General features: G+C 41.8%; 1 protein-coding gene and 1 pseudogene across 2 annotated transcripts; one reads left to right on the top strand and one right to left on the bottom strand.

The window, feature by feature from the left end:
- Positions 1 to 1256: 1256 nt before the first annotated feature.
- Positions 1257 to 11609, top strand: LOC149821987 (DAR GTPase 2, mitochondrial-like). 2 transcript variants are annotated; one of them, XM_089981065.1, is made up of 8 exons: positions 1257 to 1568; positions 4684 to 4788; positions 5502 to 5579; positions 5851 to 5998; positions 8715 to 8785; positions 10508 to 10604; positions 10718 to 10905; positions 11321 to 11609. In XM_089981065.1, the coding sequence occupies exons 1-8, from the start codon at positions 1407 to 1409 to the stop codon at positions 11588 to 11590; spliced, it is 1119 nt and encodes a 372-aa protein (XP_089837191.1). In that variant the 5' UTR covers positions 1257 to 1406; the 3' UTR covers positions 11591 to 11609. The 2 variants fall into 2 exon arrangements, with proteins under 2 accessions (XP_089837191.1, XP_089837192.1); XM_089981066.1 differs by lacking the exon at positions 4684 to 4788.
- Positions 11610 to 11686: 77 nt separating this feature from the next.
- Positions 11687 to 20854, bottom strand: LOC149821986 (uncharacterized; annotated as a pseudogene).
- Between the last annotated feature and the right edge of the window lie 207 nt (positions 20855 to 21061).

Raw genomic sequence — 21061 nt, 5'->3', positions numbered from 1 at the left:
AATTGGGCAAAAGCAGAGAGAGAGAGAGAGAGAGAGAGAGAGAGAGAGAGAGAGAGAGAGAGAGAGTTATGTAATGCAAGAGTACCTCTGAATTTGGACAGACATCTTCTTATACGGTTCTCGCTGTGAATGCCATACATCTCTACCTTGAGCTCCACAGTCTGCAGCAGAAAGAAACTGTTACAATCCTTCCAAGATAGCAGAGCGAATCATGTAGATAACCGAATAGTTGCAATGAGCACATAGTTTTACCTCCATAGGAAGCTGGAAATTGAAGAGGGAGTGTACACGAAGAATAGCTCTGGACTCAACGGTGGTCGAATCGTGTTGTTAACTATGTATACCCATAACAACGTCAGAAACGCCTGTAAATTCTTAATAACCAGCTTACCGTTCCAAATGACAGTAATGGCTGTGCGGATGTATCGCCCACCGTTTTATTTGGAAAATTTTCAGATGTCAAGTTGTCAACCGAAGCCTTTCTTCGTATGCCCAACATAGCTTCCACCTTTTTCAAGTGACCCAACCTTAACTGTCAAGCAAATACCTCCAATTTTATGTCCCACTTGGGTTAACGTTGATTGTGAAGTTAGGATCACCATGTTACCCTATAAAAATGCATCTCAAACATTTTCTCTTTTGTTCAATCTAAATTTACTTTTTCTACCTTTAAAACATGCCAAATATACATTGTTAAAAGGTTGAAGCTAAAATGGGCTTTAGTTATTTTTGTGAAGGTAAATTAATTATTTGGATACATTATTCAAAAATAAGAGTCTGGCGGTCATTTGAAGTCATCTTTGCCTTTTCTCATTTTTTCTGTCAAAAAGATATCATTTCATGCAAAAGTCGGTATCGGCCTTGAATCGTTTGGTGGAAGACTCAGGTTAATTGGTTGATACCGATTCTCAAGTGAATCGTCTGAATCAGCTAAAAAACATTTAAAAAATATTTCATGTCAATCAGAACATGACACGTGTTAAAATCATTAAAAAATATTAAAAAAATTTAAGCATTTTTATATTTATTAAAAAATAGCCGATTATCGTATCGATTTTCTGCCGATACTATACAGGCCGATTCAGGCCGATACTGACAACATTGAACCAACCTCAATAACAAAAGGCAAACTCCTATAATACTGATAAAGTGAATGATACCATGATCAGAAAAAATACAAGAATGAAAAAAGGGAAGGCACTAAGTAATTTCCAACACTAGCCAGAAAATGAATTATTCTTACGTTTTCAAGTTGATGCTCTGCGACGCCATAAAAGGGTGTCCGTCCTCTGCGGAGAAACTTCCCAGCAGCAAAAAGGGCAGCGCGGGGCTCCATCCTGTAATATTTTGAACTGCCCATTTTCGAAAAACAGGATTCTCTGACGGTTGGTGGTACCACCATTCGGATGCCAGCGTCTATATTCTCCATGAGAGTGGGCAACCTCGTTAAGGATGCAGGAAGAAGAAGGGAGAAAGGATGGTTCACCCCCCACATGGAAGCAGCATCACGGGCCATCCTCGACCGTATACCTTTGGTGGATTGCGTGGTAGAGGTCAGAGACTCAAGGGTATGTCAGAAAACCTCTCTGTATTTCTTTATCCAACTGACCACCCTCTTCCTTTATCGTCCACAATCGATTAGGAGATGTTGGTTTGCTTTCTTTCTGGATTCCAACAGTTGGGTTCTCTTTTATTTGGTTCTCTTGCTTTTTTTTTCAACATATGGTTCTTTCCAGCAATGCTTTGCAGTAGATGGAGGAGATTTGTTGTCTTTTGGGTGTGTTCAATGAGAGGGTTTATGGCTTGAATATGGGAATCGATTAGATAGTGACATCTCTATCCATTCTTGTGCTATCATCAATGCTACATCCACTTTACTACTGGAGGACGGCCCTTTCCTCTATCTCCCTCAAACCCATCCGTCGATCCCTGTGCCTCCTCTCAAAAGATTTGCTTTATCTCTCCCTCTACTTCTAACTCAAAGCTCTCATCACAACACCAATATCGCTGCTTATGTATTCCTCTTTGACCTCCTCTGCTGTTGCTCCATTCACCTCCTTTTCGATTTCCACATCCTCATCTACTCACCTGTCATGCCTCCTCTTCCTTTTCCTCTATGGAATCACCTCCACTTTGGTCTTCCTCCACTTCCTCAAAGCTAGAAAACTCAATTCATCGATGACCCAAAGGGCAAATTGTGACTTTTGCCCTTTTGACATGCCTCGCACACTCCAGGCCCAAACTCTTTTTCAAACGACAACCAAAAGTGTTGATAATCTTACGAACAATACTTAAAGAGGGGTGTCCCAAACGCTGATGCCATTAACCAACTGTTACCTTTTCTCCTACGTGGACCTCCTTAGAACCTCCAAATCTAGCTTGTATAGCCTTCTTTCACTTGTTCCTTGCAGCAAGACCTTTCCTGTGACTCAATCCTTCACAAAACAACACTGAGGATGAAACTCAAATACTACATCATTATCTTTAGCAAATCTCTGAACATAAAGAAGATTTCTTGTAATATTAGGAACATGCAAAATATCATCCAATAAATACTTATGACCAAGAATAGAAGAACCAATATGTGATATAGGCAAACCTGATCCGTCCCCAGTCCTTACTGAATCTTGTCCCGAGTAATCTGAATGCACTGATAAATTGTTCATATCATTGGTGACATGATGAGTGGCTCCTCTATCGAGATACCAATTATCATCACCAATACTAGGAGCAGTCACGGGTTCAGTTGAAACTTGATATGCTCGAGGAGCCGCAGAATTTTGGGCGAAGCTGGACAATTGATAACATTGCTTTGCACTATGTCCAAGTTTCTCGCATAACTAACAAGTTACCTTGGGTCGTCCTCCTTGATAGTTATTATTAAATCTTCCTCTTGCATTATTCTGACCATGGCCCCTTCCTCTATTGTTCCTTCCTCTGTTTTGATTCTCATTGGGTTCCATCAAAGAAACATTAGCACTTGGACTTATGTGATCATAATCACGAGAGTCCAAGTCATTGATTTGAGCCTCTTGAATAAGGAGAAGGCCATGCAGTTCATTGAGGGAAATCAGATCCTTACAGTCTCCATGGTTGTCCTAAACACATTGTATTCATGGGCAAACCTCTAAGGAGTTGCAACACCAGGTCATCTTCTTCAACTGGTTTAGATGCAACAGCCAGTTGATGGGCTATAAACTTAGCCCTTTGAACATACTCATCTTGACTTGCTTCCTTTCTTTAGATCCTGCAGTTGCAATTTCAACTGCAATATACGAGATCTAGAATGGACTGCAAAAGATAACTTACAAGCAGACCAAACTTCATAAGAGGTGGCTAAGCCAACAACTTGACTATGCACAGATTTTGTCAATGAACACAGAATCCAGCTTGCAGCAACTGATCATATTTCCTCCACTCGACATAACTTGGATTCAGTTCGGTAGAGGAACCATCTTTATAAATCGGTGGAGCAGGTTTGCTTCCATCAACATACCCCGTGAGGTCATATGTGAGGAGCACATTCTTGAATTGTGACTCCCACAAGAGTTGATTCTCACCAGAAAGCTTGATAGCAAGAAAATGCTGAATATTATTGGGTACTTGGGGTGAAGACATGCTTGGCGTCAAGCTGAACGTCTGATTTGAATTCGTGCTGTCCATGGATCACACACACAAGAAGAAGAGTTGCTAAAAGAATGAAAAAACCAGAGAGCAGCTTTGGCTCTGATACCATAAATGATTTTCAGAGTCAAGCACTCACACAAGAACAAGTTCAAACAATTTACATTGTTCGGTCTTTGAGAGCTACGTCCACGGCTGAACTCTCTCTCTTGATTTTCTTGAGAGAGAATAGGATGATAAATATATTGCTTTAGGTAACCTCATTACACAAATTTAGTATCCCACGATTTGTGGGTTTTCCAATTTCTCTCTCAATTACAAGCTTATCTCCCAATATTTTACAGTTACGAACAAGCTTGCAGACTAGGAAGCGAAAGCAGAAGCAAAAGCAGGAAACGATACAGGAAGCAGAAGTGAGAAGCGATGCATTTTAAAATGTATAGGAAGCGGGAAGCGAGGAATTAAAAAAAAAACAATATAAGAATTGAATGGGAATCAAAATGTAACACAAATAAAAAGTAAAATAAAAGTGACTATTCTTAAATTTCATGACCTTTTAGTGTAAGATTAAGTTGTCAGGCACTTCAAAAAACCGGGTGACTACAATGAGTTCTACCTCTACTTCTTTCTTCTATATAAGATCACAAGTATTACCTGATTTCCACCGATAACAAATAATGCCTTGGCTTGACATGGGTTACGACCATATTATTAGGCATTTCGTTTTCTTGCTTTGACTTGTGATCGTCCGTGAGTAATGGGAAAAGGTATATCATGTCATTCAACCTACAACAAAGCTCCAAATGGAGAACATGTTGCAACGTTGCTTACCAGTGCTTAGCTTGACTTTGGTCAGTAGCTTGTCCAAGCCATTGTCAACTTATCTTATGAAACATCCATCTTTTTCTTTTCACTTAATTATGTCAGAAAGAATGCTGACTTCCAAATCTGTAGTTTTTTTCTTGTCTCTCATTTTTTTCTTGCCAACAGCAAAATTGGTTTTCTGAAGGTTGAAAGTCTATTGAATTGTTGGAACTCAATTTTCCTCTTTGTCTGCAGATACCATTATCATCAGCTTATCCACAAATGCGGCATGTTCCATTCACCTCTAAGCATTTGATAGTTTTGAACAAGATGGACCTATCAGATCACCTTCAGACACAAGTAGAGTAAATTGTTGGATCCTGACATTTACTTTTATTAGCTAGTTCTCATTAGTGAAGTTCTTACTCCCCTAACACTGTTGTGTTGGTTAATGTTCTAGCTTAGATGCTTAACAGCTTAACCAGAGTGAGAGAAAGACGGTTTGATCTGTTATGTTATTGATTTAAACATTATAGTTTGGTTTTGTTGTGCCCTTCCTTAACAGTTTCATGCAAACATTGTCATAATACTGGCATGCATGTGTTTGAACAATATATTTCTATAAACATGGGCTCTTATCATTGAGGGGGATGACACTTGAGTTGTTGGTTTTATGTCCTTTGGAAAGCACTCTAACATGTGCAACAAATGTAAACTTTCAGAAATTAGTTGAGTGGCTGATCTCTTTCCATGTTGTGAGTACTCATTCTTATCCTGGTGAGATGGTTCTCCATAGGAGTGTACACTATTAAGTAATAAAAAATTAGCATCTTAGCTGACCATCAAACTGTATCATATTTAAAAACTTGAATCAAGTGGCAGATTTTTTTTTTATTTTAGAATTCTCTTTTCACCCCTTGATGGCTTTGTCAATTCTATATTATTTAAGATATTCATATTCCTTAATGCTCTAGCTCTACAACATCATAAATTCATGTAGTACTTGAAGCATCATTTTGCATCTTCTTTTTCAGTTTGAGTGTTGTTATTTGACACAATGAATTTAATTGCAGGAGTGGGTAAAATATTTTGAGGAGCAGCATTGTCCTTGTTATACCATCAATGCCCACAACAAGGAACACATTAAGAAGGCATGTCACCGTCATATAGCTTTTGGTTTTATGTTTGTTATTCTTGCCACTTTCTCACTTTTCTTTTTCTTTCCTTCCCCCTCCCCCCCCTCTATTAGCGTTTCTTGCTGTCCATTTTTAGCATGAGGTGCTGTTGGTTCGGTTAAAATATAAATATGCTAAATGTAACTTGGTTCACATGCTGTGATGGTGGATTTGGTTTAGGAACCTTCACATTCTTTCCAATAATGCTTGTCTACAAGAATATCTGACTGGTGTTTACTTCATACAGTTTCTACAACTAGTGCGAGCACGGGTCAAAGAGTTGAAGGTTGATCATCCAGATTCCACTTCAACTGTCATGCTAATCGGTATTCCAAATGTTGGGAAGTCAGCCTTAACTAACTCCTTGCACCAAATTGGTCGAGTCAGTGCTTTAGGTATTCATAAACTTATAGGAAGTAAAAACTAGCTTATCACTTTGACATGTTTGATATTTGAGAAGTTTATGCAATTATTGAGCATGGGTAGCCTTAGATTACATTCATTACATAAATGAGATTGCGATTTCCATAACAGCAATCAAGAAGGCAAACTTAATCTTTCTGACAAAGATCAATTATAATATCCTTACATTTCAAAGAAAAGGCTGAATTGAAGACACCGATATATCACATGGAGGCTAAATTAGTAACTTTCTATTTTGTAGATGTGAATCCTTTTATCCAATATGTGCATGTCGATTTAAGTCCAACCAATAATGGTCCAGAAAAAGATAGGAAGTTTTTCCACCATATACTGGGCGATAGTATTGAATGATGTAGAAGCCAAGATGACTCCAAGCAACTGCCAGATTTAAGTGTTTTTTATTGAGTTTCCGTGGTACTTACTACATTTGAAAAGTGGAGATATTGTAGGACAATGCGGCAGTTTCACACAAAAGAGAAGCTGTGAGGGTACTGATTGGCAGTAACCAACACATTGGAAATTTTGTTGCCCATATCACAGAGTTGTGAGTTTGGTGAAAAAAAACATCAAAGAGAAAATGTAGAATGGAATTGTTCTGAAAATCGAAGAGAATATGCTAGATATAAAAAAAAGTGCCTCAGATTCTTGCTTTAATTTTATGAGATGGAAAGCGAGAAGTCTGTATACCTTTTATGAAGGCTTTTGTTTCATTTTGGTTTAACATGTTACTAATCTCCTTCAAAAGCATTTACAAGAGCCATTCTAGGATATAGTCTGGTGATGCATGATAGGTTTACCTAGTTTATGACCAGGAATTTACAGAAAGGGGCCCAGACGGTGTCATCCCCTTTTTCTTCCAGCTTTATTGGAAGTTGAAACTTGAAACACATCAATCAGCATACTGAACAGCCTCATGTAAAAGGAAACAAAAGTTTGAGGAATAGTCACTGTACAAGATCGGCAAAAATCAGCAGTTTCATAGAGAACAAGGCTAGTTGGGCCTTTCACCCATCTATTATCCTGCAAGGGATTGAATGAATTACAAAGAAGTGAAAAGGTAGTAATACATTTATCGAAATGCAAGTAATTTTCTTGCTTTTCTGTATAAATATGATTTCAAGTAACTTAGAAACGTCTTTCTGCATTGAATATCCTATTAATTATTGTACTATTCTTGCTTTGAAATTCAACAAGATCAGTATTTTAAGCTTTGTTGACCAGTTATCAAGATGAACTAAACTAAAACGGAGACTTAAGATAATCACAAAGGGTCACCATCATCATTGATATATATATATATATATATATATATATACATATATATATATATATATATATATATATATATATATATATATATATATATATATATATAGGGAAGGGGGACCATCCAACCAAAGGAAGGTACAAACCATCCAAACCACTTTTGACAATCGATTTTAAAATTGTTTTTTGGCAAATATGACCGTATGGATGCGATCTCCATGGTCAAAAACTTAGAACTGGCTCTTGTAGCAAATTTTTTTGATGTGTACGTAGAATTTTATAATGTGCTAAAAATCAACAGTTTGAAATTTTTGAAGTTTTGTAGATCATAAAAATCCAATCTATGCATCAAAAAAGTTTGCAATAAGAGTCCGTTACCCTATGTCACATGGGTGCGGGTGTGGCGCAATTTTAAAATTTTTGGACACGGGGACTCGGCTATATATATATATTTATAAAATATATATATATATATATATATATATATATATATATATATATCCAGTGTGTGCATATATGTGGATATTGTCCTCTAAAGTTTGGCACCAACATGAGTGTTTTTACAAACTTTGCAAATTGTACTTTTGCTCTTGCAGAAAGGGGGTTCTGGGGGCTCCCCCCGACGCGGGTCCCGTTGCGCGGTCAGCGGGCGGGGTCCAGGGGGGCCGTAGGGGGGCCCCCGGATTTTTTTCTTCTAGGGCTTATGTTTGAGACTCATGCTATATATGTATTTTTTGAAAAAATATATAAAAAAATCATTTTTTTTTGTTTTTTGCCCTAAAAATGGACATTTTTGGACTCAGTCAACGTTGACCAAGTCTAAAACAAGGATGGACTCGGCCTCGACTCGTTGACCGAGTCCGACTCGACGTTGACGGAGTCCGGGCCGTGTCCGAAGCCGCGCCCGTGTCGAGGCGTGTCGACTCGGGTGCGGCGCCTCCCTAGCCGAGTCCATGTGACATAGCAGTTACCATGAAGATCACATCCTTGTGCTTGGATTTGCCAAAAAATGCTTTTAAATATGATTTTTTTAAATGGTTTGGACAGTTTGTACCTTCCTTTGGTTGGACAGTATATATATATATATATATATATATATATATATATATATATATATATATATATATATATATATATAGAGAGAGAGAGAGAGAGAGAGAGAGAGAGAGAGAGAGAGAGAGAGAGAGAGAGAGAGGCTATATTCTTTCTACTCATAATTCATGTTGTTCTTTGACTTCCTAATTTGATCAGGGATCAGTTTACGTTTACTGGTTGTATTTGGTCCATCTGATATTCATTTTGTTAAGCAGTGTGATTATAGCACTTAAAGTAATACCTGGTGGCTTTGTGTCATCACAAATTGATGTCGCTATCTTCTTCTTGCTTATTTCATCGCATATCGCCTTATTTATTCTTTTGTAGAGAAGGGAAAGCTGAAGCATGCAACTGTGAGTTCATCCCCTGGGGACACAAAGGATATCAGCAGTTTTAAAGTATAAACATCTCTCTCTCTTTCTCTTTTGTATGTATGCTTTTGGTGATGGTGATACCTTCATTGATTGATTAATATTTTTGTATTCCTTGAAGTAGAGTTCCTGTGAAGGAACAATAGATGTGATCTTTGATCAAGTAGAGGACAAGCACCTTCTGCTATAAAGTATTCAATGTAGCACTTAAACTAGCTTAAGAACTTGTCAGTTTGTTTTGGTATGGAATTCTTGAATTATCTCAAAGGTGTTGGCACTGATCATTGAAAACAGTCTACCAAATTTCATTTTTGTGTCATCTCTGTGATTCTGTAGCGTGAAATATGTGGAATCTAATTCCCTACAATACAATTCTGGGGAAGGGGTAATTATGTCAACTACACTAGTTTCTAGATACCACTCCAACCTTATCCCCTGTTGTTAATCTTAGAAAAATATGCCACAAGAACTGGTCTGCAGTCATTGCCTGGTGGAACAGTGCACATAAACAAATTTCTTGTTCTACAGTCAGCCATCAATGTGCTAGCTATTAAAATATGTAATCTCATATGCATGTAATCTTTTCTTTTCTTTTTCCTTAGTTATCTTTAGTTAGTCTTAGCTAGAACTTAACTAGAAATTAGGTTTAGTTTTTACTTTTTGGACTGTTATAGCCATTTCCTTTTTGACTAGTCAAAAAGGTGCTTTTTGACTAAAGTCAAAAAGCAAATTTCAAGAGAGTCGTTGGACTCCCAACGGCTCTAAATAGAGCTGGCTCCTCTTCCTTCTCTATAAATATGGGGTACTATTCTCCTTGTATTGTATTCGGTTGTATGGGATTTTCTCCCAAGTTAATGAGATTCATTTTTTGTATACCCTTTTTCGGGTATTGTGTATGTTCTTGTGCTTGAGCTCTCTTTGTGAGTATTTGTTGAGAGTTACTTTGGTTGTGGGTTTCATTTTCTTACACTAACCTCCAAAGAAGCTATCTGAATGTTTCGATATTCCTAGGACTTAAACTAGCTCTTAACCGTGTATCTTAAAGTGCAATTTCACTTTAGTTCAATTATAGCTGTATATGATCATAATCATTGAGATTGAAAACTTTTTAAATATTTTATAATACTTGATGATTTTCCTTTTTGTGCTTATGTGTGCACCAATGTCACATGGATACACAATGTGGATATGCTAGTACAATACAATAATTTTCAAAAATTAGGATGCAGGGACATGACTGTACACACAGTTTGTATGTGTGTGTGTGTATAAAACAACAATTTTAAATCATTACATTTAGGAACATCAAATAATGAAACCAAGTTGAAATTGAAATATAGTGTAATTGATGACAAACTTTAAAAGAAAAATGAACTATGAAATAAGTAAATATGATCATAAAAGAAAATAAATAAAGTTAATGACACAATGTTGACTGTGCATGAAACTGGTTTGCCTATGACGTTGAAGTCTTATATATTGTCCGTGAAGTGTCTGAGTGTCGTATCGTGTCAATACGGGATACACGTGGTAAATGAAGTGTCCGTGTGACATAGGTTTGCACAGGCATGTACACGTGCCCTGCACACTGTCATAGAAAGGGATAGTGATTCTATCACTATGTCTTTGCTACTCGACAGGAAAGCACAGGCTGCAAGAGATAAAGAAACTGCTAGTCTTTTCTTGAGTTGCCTGTTAATTGCAGTTTTCTTGGTTTTATTGTTGTAAAAAAGAAGATCTTCTCTGCAGATTGCAAGTCATCCAAGTGTCTACATTCTGGAAACTCCTGGTGTTTTAGCTCCTGAAATTCTTGATTTTGAGATAGGCTCAAAGCTGGCTATAACAGGTTATATGCTTTCACCCTGGAACATCTTCTAATATCTGGTACCTCTTTTCTCAATAAGCAATATCTAATGCTCCTTACTATTGTAGTTTTATTTTCTCTTTGATGAAATTCAGGAGCTATCAAGGACCATTTAGTTGGGGAATATGAGCTTGCTCTGTATCTCCTGGCCATTTTTAACACATCTGATGCATATAAGGTTTGGGAGACAAGTAACAAACCATCTCATTACCAGAACGAGGAGAGTTCAGGAACACGAGATCCAGAAAAGAGAAAGAAACAGTTCCCAACAGATCATACACAGGTGCAATCTCTAGCCACTATTCATGTATTCAGATGAACTCCCAGTTGGACGTTGCTATCCTGCTTAATACACCATTAAACTAGTTTCCAGATGCACTTTCATGGACAGTCAAACCAGTGTTGGGACTTGCACAATTCTCTCTCTCTCTCTCTCTCTCTCTCTATATATATATATATATATATATATATATATATATATATATATATATATATATAGTAACATGTGTCGTCAAACTCCTAAATAGTCCGATGCTAAATCAGACGCAACATGCGATGCTGGTCACATGCATGATCAGCGGCACGTTACAGACACGGATCCGAAGTTATGGGTTTTCAATATATGTATGTGTGTGTGAGACATGCAGTGTATTTCTTCTAATTTCATCATGTCTTCTAATTTCATCATGTGGGTGCAGGATTTCATTGTGAAGGATGTCCGCCACACGCTTGTTGATCAAATTTCATCATTCAATGGGAACTTGCAAAATGAAGATGATATGTTTGGTCTGATCAAAAGTCAGCTCAGAGCTTTGCATGAAGCTTTTAGAGTGCCACTGGATTCTGGTAAAGGATTGAACAGGGTTGCTACAAAATTGCTAAATTTGTATCGTACGGGTAGGCTCGGCCATTTTACATTAGATTCTCCTCCAAAGAAATCCAATGATGGAGAAATAATGCAAAGCTAGACAAATAAATTCTTGTCAAGGTATCTGTTTATCTGTGATGTCTCAACCATAGAAGATCCTACCTTTATACTCAGAGTCCAACCACCATATTGCAACTCAATTACTCTTTCGTTTATCTGCATTGATTCCCCGAAGTTGTGCTCGTTGGGCAATGTCAAACAGTGAGACACTTTGGGTAGTTAAAACTGATAATTTATCATGACACGGAACATAGTACTTTGCAATTTGAAGGCTGCAAAAGACTTGTACTTCAAGAGTTGCCTTAGATTCATCTCCAAACAGCGACTCCTTTCCATCCTCCCTTTTATCCTACAACAATCCAAGTCTAGACTTTGCCTGCAGGAGATCGCCTATTCCAGAAATGGCATCTGGCCCTGTGAAGACTCCCATGACTGGTGCTAGTGGAGGACCAATCAGGAGCCCATCTGGGCCAAACTGGGGTCCTCTTGCATAATCAAGTAGTTCAGCCCCACGTGCCCCAACTTTTGGGAGTACAACTGGTTCAGTATTCCCTTCACCCTTCCAGTAGAAAAGAAATGCATCAAATGTGTCATAGTAATTTTCAATGCTTGTATACCCTTCAGGATTGAATGCACCAAACTTGAAGTAGTTGGTGGTACAGTCTATAATCAAACAGACCCAAAAATTTTCCCAATGGTTTAAGGTGGGCAGTGCCCACCCTGATCCTGTGAAAGGTTGGGTTAGGGTGGTCCCCACCCGGACCCAATGCTTTTAAGCATGGGCCATCCCGACCCCAACTCTCCCCCCCCCCCCCCTCTCTGAGGTTGAATCTTAGTCATTTGTTTATGATGTGTGTGTTTTTTTCTCAAATAGAGTTGTTTTGAAGATCTTCGAGGAGGAATTTTCTGTGCCTCCTATGAATATAATTCATGTTTTTTTTTGTTTAATCGGATTTTGGGTTGTAGGTAACTAGCAGTTTGAGTTTTGCCTCCTTTTTAGTTATTGACCTACTGATAGAGAGATATTAAAGATAGATTTTTTTGAAAGTTTATAATTTGAGAAGTGTTCTTATGTGATCATTCACTTGATTTATGTAAATTGGTATCGTTGAAATAGGCAAATCTCAATGTGCATATGAATATTATAGTGATGTCAGACAATATACTCACCTGTTCTTTTTACTGTATGTCTGTGCCTACCCTAGTTTAGATTAGTGGCTCCGCCCAGGGCCCTTTCAAATCAGAGTTTTTATGAAAGGAGGTTGCACTGAACCCATCAACAGATGCCTTGTAGCAGCACTTGAGCTCTCTACCTGTAAGTAACACGAATGAGAACATAGTAACAAATAAGAGTCTTAAATCTTATGGCCATGAAACTTACATGCTCACATTAGAAAATCACCCCAAGGTTCAGGTCGACCTGGATATTATTTGGGTCCGTGTTTTTGCTGCCATACCTGGGAATTCAGGTTTGGGTTTGGGTCTGGTACCCGATACAAATCCAACCCATTGACAACCCTAGCCAAGTTCTTGGGTTGGGTTTGAGCTAACTTTTTCGTTCACAGCTGATACTGTTCTTAACCAAACCCAATCTGTTGTAACATTTTTTCTGGTGGGCTTGGAGTATTGGACAATCCTGTTAGAATTAGGGATGTGTACCGGTTCAATCTGGCTCTTGTCTGGCTCAATCCAATACTCGATCCGAATTTTGAAGAATGGTCCAGTTCCAGATCTGGATTGACTTAGATCTCACTAGAGTTCCAGGCTCGGTAAAGAAGTGAGACTCTATGGCACTGGATCCATAAAAAACAAGTCAATCGCTTGATTCTCAAGTGGAAAAGGATAAACAAGTCAGGTTAGACCTGAACCTCACTATATACTGTTATCCAATTTTGACCTGGATCTGGATGGAGCTGAGATATCTATTCTGGATTTGACTCATATTCAGATACATACCATTCAGACCCAGCGGCATTGGTTGAATCAGGCGGGTCATGAACCAAGGTTGATTCTCAAAATCTGATAACCTGAATATCCAGGTTGAATTTTACATAACCATGGTTGGTTCTATCTGGTTCCAGGCCCAAATCAGGTTCGTAAATATTGTCGGATCTGATACAGAATCAGAACCCTCTTTACATTTTCACATGAAAATCAACAGAATTTACCATTTTCAGTGGATAAAGCACTAGGACTCAATTCACAACCGGACCATGGGGTTCTATTGTCAGATCTAGATTAAAAAACCAGATCTACTCTTAAAATTTCTTGGTTGAAGCATGATCCAACCTGTTTTCATCCTTACCCATATCCATGTCACAGGGACACACCATTTTGATCAGGTGTCCCGTGGCCTGGTCATACGCACAGACATGCTATGACACTGACACGTATGGATATTATTTTAATATTTTAAATCATTTTTATTGATTTGATTAAAAATAGATTTTTGTTGATTAAAAAATTAAAAGAATTCCACATTCTCATGTCACGTCGTGTGTCGGTTGTACCCGTATCTTTGTGACATAGACAATGGTAAAGCTAGGCATATAGTGTCAAATGTGTCTTACCCAATCTTGTCAGTATCGGCCTGAATCGTCCGATACATATTGTACCGGCTGAAAATCGAATACGTGACAGACCTGAGTCGGTTAATTTACAAAAAAAAATAAATCTAAAAATGATCAAAACTAGTTGTTTCATAATTTTAATATTTTTTTAATCTTTTTTGACACTTGTCTTTCTGTGATTAAAAGTTAGGCGATTCAAAACGATTCTGCCCTGAATTGGAATCGCCCGAATCCCAGGTCAGAGAAGATTCTTTTAACATTGGTCTTAAGAGTGATCAGATGAGATGGAAAGAAGACCTGCCCGGCCTTTCATGGCTCAATGGACTCAGCCAAGCTCAAGCCTTTTGACCAGAGACTCCCCCAAGCAAAGATCATACCCAGTTCCTTTTTTATGTTTTTGAAAGGCAAGCTGGGGTTAGGCTGACCTCTCTCTCTCTCTCTCTCTCTCTCTCTCTTTTGGGGCCGGTTTGTATTAGGCGCAGCAAGAGGTGGAGGTTCATCTGGCGGACGTGGTTGCTTACTTCTTGGTGGTTTATTTGGATGGCGCGAAACGATGCTCATTTTCGTCATATTCCAGTTAACATTCAAAACATGGTGCATAAAATCTTGGTAGATGTTTATGCGATCTTGCGTATGCATCTTAGTGATCTTCCTCTCCCTCCTGCTGATGCTACCTATCCTTTGTCGCAATCGGGGCAAGCGGCTTCGGCCTGAGCCCATTTTATCTGTCTGATGTTATTTTCTCTTGTGCTTTCTTTTTTTGTTTTGGCTTTTGTTCTTGTTCAGTTCATGGGTTCAACATTTTGTTGATCTTCATGAGTGGTAATGTTGAATTACTTTCGGCTCTCTCTCTCTTTCTCTCTCTCTCTCTTTCTCTCTCTCTCTCTCCGACGAAGTCGATCTGCTCCTCCTCCTGCAATTTAGCAGTTAACCATTGAGATGCCCAGGAAGGTTGATCACCAAATAACTGACCCTGATCCGATCAATCTAGGATCCAGCCAGCTTGGTTATATACAGCCTTCAATTTAATTGCAACTCCAGACGTGGCAGAATCGGGTCACCAAATTACTGATGCAAATGACAATTATACATGTAATTAAACCTGTTCCCTTGCGACTTACAGTGTACAGTTGCGCTAGAGTCTGTTTTGCTTTTGTTGAGTCTGATGTAAGCTGCCCGGTTCAGGTGAATTAATACCCCGAAGGGGCAGCCCGTATACTTGAACTGTAATAGCCTGCGGGCAAAATTGTGAATGAATTAAATGCGTTGAGCTTTCTTTTGTTCACCCTCGTTGTGATTGCTTCTTGTGATTGCAACTTCTCTCCCTCTATTCTCTCTTGCTCTCTTGCACTCTGATCATAAGCTTCCGCGACCGGCAAGCGAGCTGACGAGTAGGCTTGCGGCGGTAAGGAAGGACCGTCGCGCCGCGCTGGCCCATTGAAGGAAATAGGCCCGTGACAAGTAGTACCAGAGCCCGTTCTCGTGCTGGGGAAGGGACTCCGGAGTCGGTGTCGACAGACACGCCGACAGGCTGCGATTTGTGAGCAAGACATCGTGGCGCCTTATCAACACTTGCGCAACACCAGAGGCAAGGCAGTTGCCGAAGCTGAGGAGATGGGTTCACCTCGGGGCCAAGAAGAGTTGGCTGCAACTGTTAACAAGTTGGTGGAAGATGTGACTTCGCATGATGAAGCGATTTCACGCGCATGTGAATCATTCAATGGATTGAATGATGTGGTGGCGAGCCTGCAAGAGCAGGTGAACTTACTAATGGGGCAGGTCACTTCGTTGACGACTACAGTGACCGATCTTGAGTTGAGGAACCGTACGTTGCAGCGGACGGTGACCCTGAATGGCGGAAATGGTGAGAGACCATCAAGGATTGATGTACCTAGACCCGCAAAATTCAATGGTTCTCGCGACAGCAAGGCCATTGAGAACTTCTTGTTCCAAGTAGAAGACTACTTGGATATCCAAAATGTGACCCTTGAAGATCTGAGAATCAAGGCTGCAGCGGCCTTACTTGATGGTGATGCTATCGCTTGGTGGAGGCGGAAGCGCAATGACATGGAGAGGGGTCAATGTGTGATAGACACCTTCGACGACTTCAAAGTAGAGTTGCGCAACTACTTCATGCCAAGAAATGCGCAGAGACAGGCTTACCGAATGGTTCGTGAACTCAAACATACTGGTTCGTTGCAGGACTATGTCCGAACGTTCCAGAAGCTTATGCTGGAGATACCTAACATGCCAGAAGACGACATGCTCAACTGGTTCATTGTGGGACTTCAACCATGGGCACAGTCCGAAGTGGAAAGGAGCAACCCCCGTATTTTGGAAGATGCATACGTGGCGGCTGAGCGCTTAGTTGATACTCAGCGCAAACCTTTTACCCCATCAACCAAAGTTGGGAAGAAGCCTGACCACGGAGGCAAGAAGGATGAGCAGCGCAACGATAAAGGTGAGGCGTCGACACGCCATCAATCCGAAAAGAAACAGAACTACACAAAGCATAACAACAGCAACAAGGGTGCGGTTGTGACATGTTGGTTCTGTGGTGATAGACATATCGCCCGGCAATGCCCAAAGCGCCTTGTAAAGGACGATGGGCAAGCCAATGCTGCACAGGAAGAATGCAGCGATACTGAAGGCAGTGACACTGAGACCATGCAACCGAGGATGGGCGCCATGCGATCGATTAACGCAGCTAGAAGTTGCGCAGCTAAGAACATGCAGGTCAGTAAGGAACTTATGTACGTAGAAGTCATTATGAATGAAAAGTCTACTTCGGCAATGGTAGACTCCGGGGCCACACACAACTTTGTCTCGCGGGAAGAGGCAGAGCGGTTGGGCTTGAAAACAGGGCCAAAGCAGAGGACTATCAAAACAGTAAACTCTGAGGCCAAGCCCATTCTTGGTGAAGCAAGAGATGTGGCTACTCAAGTGGGGAGTTGGGTCGGCAAAGCCAACTTCTCTGTGGTGCCCCTGGACGATTTCAAGGTGATTCTGGGTATGGAGTTTCTGCGAAGCCAGAATGTGATGATGCTGCCAAAGTTTAACACGTTGACGATCATGGGATCAGACCTGTCCCACACAGTGCAGTGCCTTACGCAGAAAGGCAAGTCTTCAGTGTTATCAGCAATGCAACTGAAGAAGGGTTTCAAGCATGGGGAGCAGACATTCTTAGTTGCAGTGCATGCAGATGAAGGAAAGGTAGAAACAGCAGTGCCGCCGACCCTAGCCCCTCTATTGGAGGAGTTTCGGGGGGTGATGCCTCCGGAATTGCCAAAGCGTCTTCCGCCAAGACGCGAGGTCGACCACAAGATTGAGTTGACCCCGGGAGCAAAGTCTCTCGCAATGGTTCCATACCGTATGGGGCCAGCAGAGTTGAAGGAGCTGCGCAGGCAGCTAGACGAGATGTTGGACGCAGGCATTGTTCGTCCATCAAAAGCCCCATTTGGTGCCCCGGTCCTTTTTCAGATGAAACATGATGGCTCTAAACGGTTATGTGTGGATTACCGGGCCTTGAACAAGGTCACGGTGAAGAACAAGTACCCATTGCCATTGATAGCAGACTTGTTCGATCAGCTAGGCAGTGCCCGTATCTTTTCCAAGCTAGATCTGCGATCGGGTTACTGGCAGGTGAGGATTGCCGAAGGTGATGATCCGAAAACAACTTGTGTCACCCGCTATGGTGCTTACGAATTTCTAGTAATGCCATTCGGGTTGACAAATGCTCCAGCCACGTTCACGACTTTAATGAACCAGATTTTCTACCCTTACTTAGACAAGTTTGTGGTAGTCTATCTGGATGATATCATGATCTACAGCAGTAACATGGAGGAACATGTCGGGCACTTGCGAACAATGTTTCAGGTGCTGAAGGAGAATGACCTCTGTGTTAAACGAGAGAAGTGTCTCTTCGGACAGGAGGAGATCAGCTTCCTTGGCGACGTTGTGGGGCGTGGTGTGCTGCGTATGGATGGGCAGAAGATAAGGGCCATCCAGGAATGGGTTCCGCCAAGCAAAGTGCCAGAATTGCGGTCATTCCTCGGCTTGGCAAATTATTATCGGCGTTTCATCGAAGGTTATTCCCTCATTGCTGCGCCCCTCACAGATTTGTTGAAGAAGAATCGGGTATGGCTCTGGACAGGAGCGTGCCAAGATGCCTTCGAGGGCTTGAAGAAAGCCTTAGTGAGAGAGTCAGTGCTGCGACTGCCTGATCATTCGAGACCCTTCGAAGTCCACACTGATGCCTCAGACTTTGCCATTGGCGGGGTTATTATGCAAGACGGGCATCCGATCGCATATGAGAGTCGTAAGCTGAAGGATGCAGAGAGGCGGTACACAGTGCACGAACGTGAGATGACCGCCATTGTGTATTGCCTCAGGACCTGGCGGCACTACCTTTTGGGTGCCGAGTTCGTCGTCAAGACGGACAATGTGGCCACGAGCTATTTTCAGACGCAAAAGAAGTTGACGCCCAAGCAAGCTCGATGGCAGATGTTTTTGGCTGAGTTCGACTTTGCCTTAGAGTACAAGGTTGGAAAAACCAATGTTGTGGCGGATGCTTTGAGCCGTAGGGCTGAATTAGCTGCTGCGCGCGCAGAGCCTTCTGAAGTGCATTTGGAGGGTGCATTGCTGATTCGCATCCGCGAGGGTACACAGCAGGATCCGACCGCACAACACCTTGTTTCTCTGGCGCAGGCAGGGAAGACTCGACGATTTTGGCTACAGGATGGCATCCTGGTAACAAAAGGGGGACGCATCTTTGTACCACGGTGGGGAAGCCTTCGCCGAGAGCTACTCAAGGAGTGCCATGATACACTATGGGCCGGCCATCCTGGTCAGGAGCGGACCTTAGCACTCCTTGAGCGCGGCTACTATTGGCCGCAGATGAGAGACGATGTTGAGGGGTATGTGCGGACATGCCTCATCTGCCAGCAAGATAAGGGGACAAACCAGAAGGCTGCCGGTCTCCTTGAGCCTCTACCAATTCCAGAACGTCCTTGGGAAAGCATCTCCATGGACTTCATCGTTAGTCTGCCAAAGGTAGAGGGCCTCAGTTCTATTTTAGTCGTGGTGGATCGTTTCTCAAAGTATGCCACCTTCATCTCAGCTTCCAAGGAGTGCCCTGCAGAGAAGACTGCAGAGTTGTTCGTAAAGCATGTGGTGAAGCACTGGGGCATACCAAAAAGCATTGTGAGCGATCGCGATGCTCGCTTCACGGGCAAGTTCTGGCGTGAAGTATTTCGGTTACTTGGCTCTGATTTGCTGTTTTCAACAAGCTTCCATCCGCAGACAGATGGGCAGACAGAGCGCATCAACGGGATACTGGAGCAGTACCTTAGGCACTTTGTTAGTGCCAATCAGAAAAATTGGGTGAAGCTCCTTGATGTGGCACAGTTTTGTTATAATCTGCAGAAGAGCGAATCTTCAGGCCACAGCCCGTTTGAGATAACCACGGGGCAGCAGCCACTGACCCCGCACACTCTTGCCGCACAAGAAAAAGGAAGGCCATCCTTCGCCTATCAGTTTGTTCGCGACTGGCACGAGCAGAATGAGTTGGCGAAGGCATTCTTACACAAAGCGGCGAAGAGAATGAAGAAGTGGGCGGACAAACACCGTCGGCCCGCAGGGTTCCAAGTTGGGGACCAAGTGTTGGTGAAGTTATATCCTGGTCGCACAGGCATCTTCCGCGGGCGGCACCGCGGACTACTCAGAAAGTATGAGGGACCCTTCACCATCACAAAGAAGGTGGGCAAGCTGGCATATAAGCTGGAGTTGCCCCCAGACTTCAAGGTGCACCCGGTGTTCCACGTGTGCAACCTCAAGCAGTTCCATCCAGATGATGGAGACCCGGAACGCAATGTGCCGCAACGCGCTCCCATCATGCAGAGGGCCCCGGCAGCACAACGGGCTGAGAAGCACCTCAGTCAGATCCTTCGCCACAAGGTCAACTACTTGGGACAAGCGAAGAAATACTTGGTGCAGTGGGAGGAAACAGCGGAACCAACGTGGGAGCCTGCATTTCGAATGAACAACCGCTACCCGGCTGAAGTCAGGGCTTACCATGAAACAGATGGCGCCGAGGACGGCGCATGATTTGAAGGGGGGAGCATGTTCCCTTGCGACTTACAGTGTACAGTTGCGCTAGAGTCTGTTTTGCTTTTGTTGAGTCTGATGTAAGCTGCCCGGTTCAGGTGAATTAATACCCCGAAGGGGCAGCCCGTATACTTGAACTGTAATAGCCTGCGGGCAAAATTGTGAATGAATTAAATGCGTTGAGCTTTCTTTTGTTCACCCTCGTTGTGATTGCTTCTTGTGATTGCAACTTCTCTCCCTCTATTCTCTCTTGCTCTCTTGCACTCTGATCATAAGCTTCCGCGACCGGCAAGCGAGCTGACGAGTAGGCTTGCGGCGGTAAGGAAGGACCGTCGCGCCGCGCTGGCCCATTGAAGGAAATAGGCCCGTGACAAAACCTCACCTGCATTGAATTCCAGCACCACAACCACAGTAATGGCTGCCCAAACAGCATTTGCACCAACTCCCTTGAACAAAGGCTCCAACAAATACAAGAAGGAAACAAGTGTGATCTCCAGACCAACTTTGAATGGATGAACAACCATTCTCTGCCAACTTATAATAACACCTCCCCATTTCCTCAACCTCTGACTCATTCCTTGTGATTTCATGGCCAATGCTTCCCAGCTGAAAACCTTGTCTCCAGCCATAACTAAGGCCTTACCTTGATGGCTTGAAAGCAATTCTATTGAAAAAACCCTTTTCTTTTGCTCTAATATAAGTATTGTTGGAGCGTGGAGCCTGTTTCCTACCTGAATATAAATCTTAAATTTTTGCGGATTCAATTTTGCAGTAAGTTGGTTGGGGTTGCAGGGGTGAGCCTCCTGCCAGTAAGGTGGGGGTTCGGAGCCCCCTAA

Source organism: Nuphar pumila, chromosome 11 (assembly GCF_984573655.1).
Source record: "Nuphar pumila chromosome 11, dmNupPumi1.hap1.1, whole genome shotgun sequence".
NCBI classification, from domain to species: domain Eukaryota; kingdom Viridiplantae; phylum Streptophyta; class Magnoliopsida; order Nymphaeales; family Nymphaeaceae; genus Nuphar; species Nuphar pumila.
The sequence above is the reverse complement of the archived record's forward strand: the minus strand, read 5'-3'. Positions and strand labels throughout refer to the sequence as shown.